General features: G+C 61.2%; 1 protein-coding gene across 1 annotated transcript; it reads left to right on the forward strand.

Moving 5' to 3' along the window:
* Positions 1 to 17: 17 nt before the first annotated feature.
* On the forward strand, positions 18 to 1,676 carry LOC127752264 (chitin synthase chs-2-like; the record flags this gene model as incomplete). Its single annotated transcript, XM_052277107.1, has 3 exons — positions 18 to 519; positions 597 to 944; positions 1,030 to 1,676. Coding segments are annotated over 3 exons (1,497 nt in total), but the record flags the coding sequence as incomplete, so codon positions are not given.
* Positions 1,677 to 1,681: the final 5 nt, after the last annotated feature.

Genomic DNA, 1,681 nt, shown 5'->3' on the forward strand with positions numbered 1-1,681 from the left:
ACAAGTTACCGTGTTGTTCAGACCGCGGCAACTCCTACGTCGTGGAGCTCCCGGACGAGGAGAGGGTGGCGTGGATCTGGATGCTGCTGCTGGCGTTCGCCGTGCCCGAGCTCGGCACCCTGTTCCGCTCCGTCCGCATCTGCTTCTTCAAGTCGTGGCGCCGGCCGCCCTTCCTCGACTTCGCGCTCGTCTTCCTCATGGAGACGTTCCACGCGGCCGGCACGGGCCTGCTCGTGTTCGCCATCATGCCCGAGATGGACGTGGTGAAGGGCGCCATGCTGACCAACAGCCTGTGCCTCGTGCCCGGCGTCCTGGGCATGCTGTCCCGCACCAACAAGGAGGGCCAGCGCTTCGTCAAGGTGCTCGTCGACCTGGGCGCCATCGTCGCGCAGTGCACCGGGCTGGTGGTGTGGCCGCTGCTGCAGCCGGGCAACGCCACGCTCTGGACCATCCCCGTCGCGGTGCTCTGCATCTCGTGCGGCTGGTGGGAGAACTACGTCAACAAGCAGTCGCCCATCGGTGAGCAGCAGCACGACAACCTGCTTCGTGTTCTCTTGAGTGTGAATGAAAATGGCTCACATACTTTCTCTCTCCAGGCTTCATCAAGACCCTGGGTCGCGTCAAGGAACGACTAAAACGCACCCGCTACTTCACGTACATGTTCATCTCGGTGTGGAAGATCATCGTCATGTTCACCATGATGCTGCTCGTCGTCTTGTTCAAGTACGGGAACGTGTCGCACCTGTTCAACCTGCTTCCCAAGGCCCTGTCCGAACACCAGATCACCGTCTCCGAGGTGAAGATCCTGGGCACAAACACCCCCGTGGACCTGCTGTCCGAACTGAACCCCACCGGCGACACCGAGTTCGAGAACTCCGCTCACAAGTTCGCCCTGTACACCTGCATGGTCCAGGTGTTCGCTGCCTACATTTGCTACATTTTCGGTCAGTACCCATGCCCGCCCGCTTCTCGCCCTGCACACATTGTAACGACAAATAATTGATTCATTGACTATGTTCTCTGCTGCAGGCAAGTTCGCGTGCAAGATCATGATCCAGGGCTTCAGCTACGCCTTCCCCGTCAGCCTGACGGTGCCCGTCACCATCTCGCTGGTGATCGCGGCCTGCGGCCTGCGCAAGGACGACCCCTGCTACTTCGGCTCCTTCATGCCGCACTACATCTTCTTCGAGTCGCCGCCGCTGGACCTGCTCAACCAGTTCGTGTTCCAGCAGCACGCCTGGATCTGGCTGCTCTGGCTGCTCTCGCAGACCTGGATCACGCTGCACATCTGGACGCCCAAGTGCGAGCGTCTGGCGACGACGGAGAAGCTGTTCGTCACGCCCATGTACCAAGGCCTCCTCATCGACCAGTCCATGGCCATGAACAGACGGCGCGACGACGAGGCCGACGTCAAGACGGAGGACCTGACGGAGCTGGAGAAGGGCGTGGACGAGTACTACGAGACCATCTCCATCCACACGGACGCGAGTGGCTCGACGCCGGGCAAGAGCGTCAAGTCCTCGGACTACATCACGCGCATCTACGCCTGCTGCACCATGTGGCACGAGACCAAGGAGGAGATGATGGAGATGCTCAAGTCCATCCTGCGCATGGACGAGGACCAGTGCGCGCGGCGCGTCGCCCAGAAGTACCTGCGCGTCGTGGACCCCGACTACTACGA

The sequence above is a fragment of the Frankliniella occidentalis genome, unplaced genomic scaffold, assembly GCF_000697945.3.
Source record: "Frankliniella occidentalis isolate FOCC.00 unplaced genomic scaffold, Focc_3.1 Scaffold5741, whole genome shotgun sequence".
NCBI classification, from domain to species: domain Eukaryota; kingdom Metazoa; phylum Arthropoda; class Insecta; order Thysanoptera; family Thripidae; genus Frankliniella; species Frankliniella occidentalis.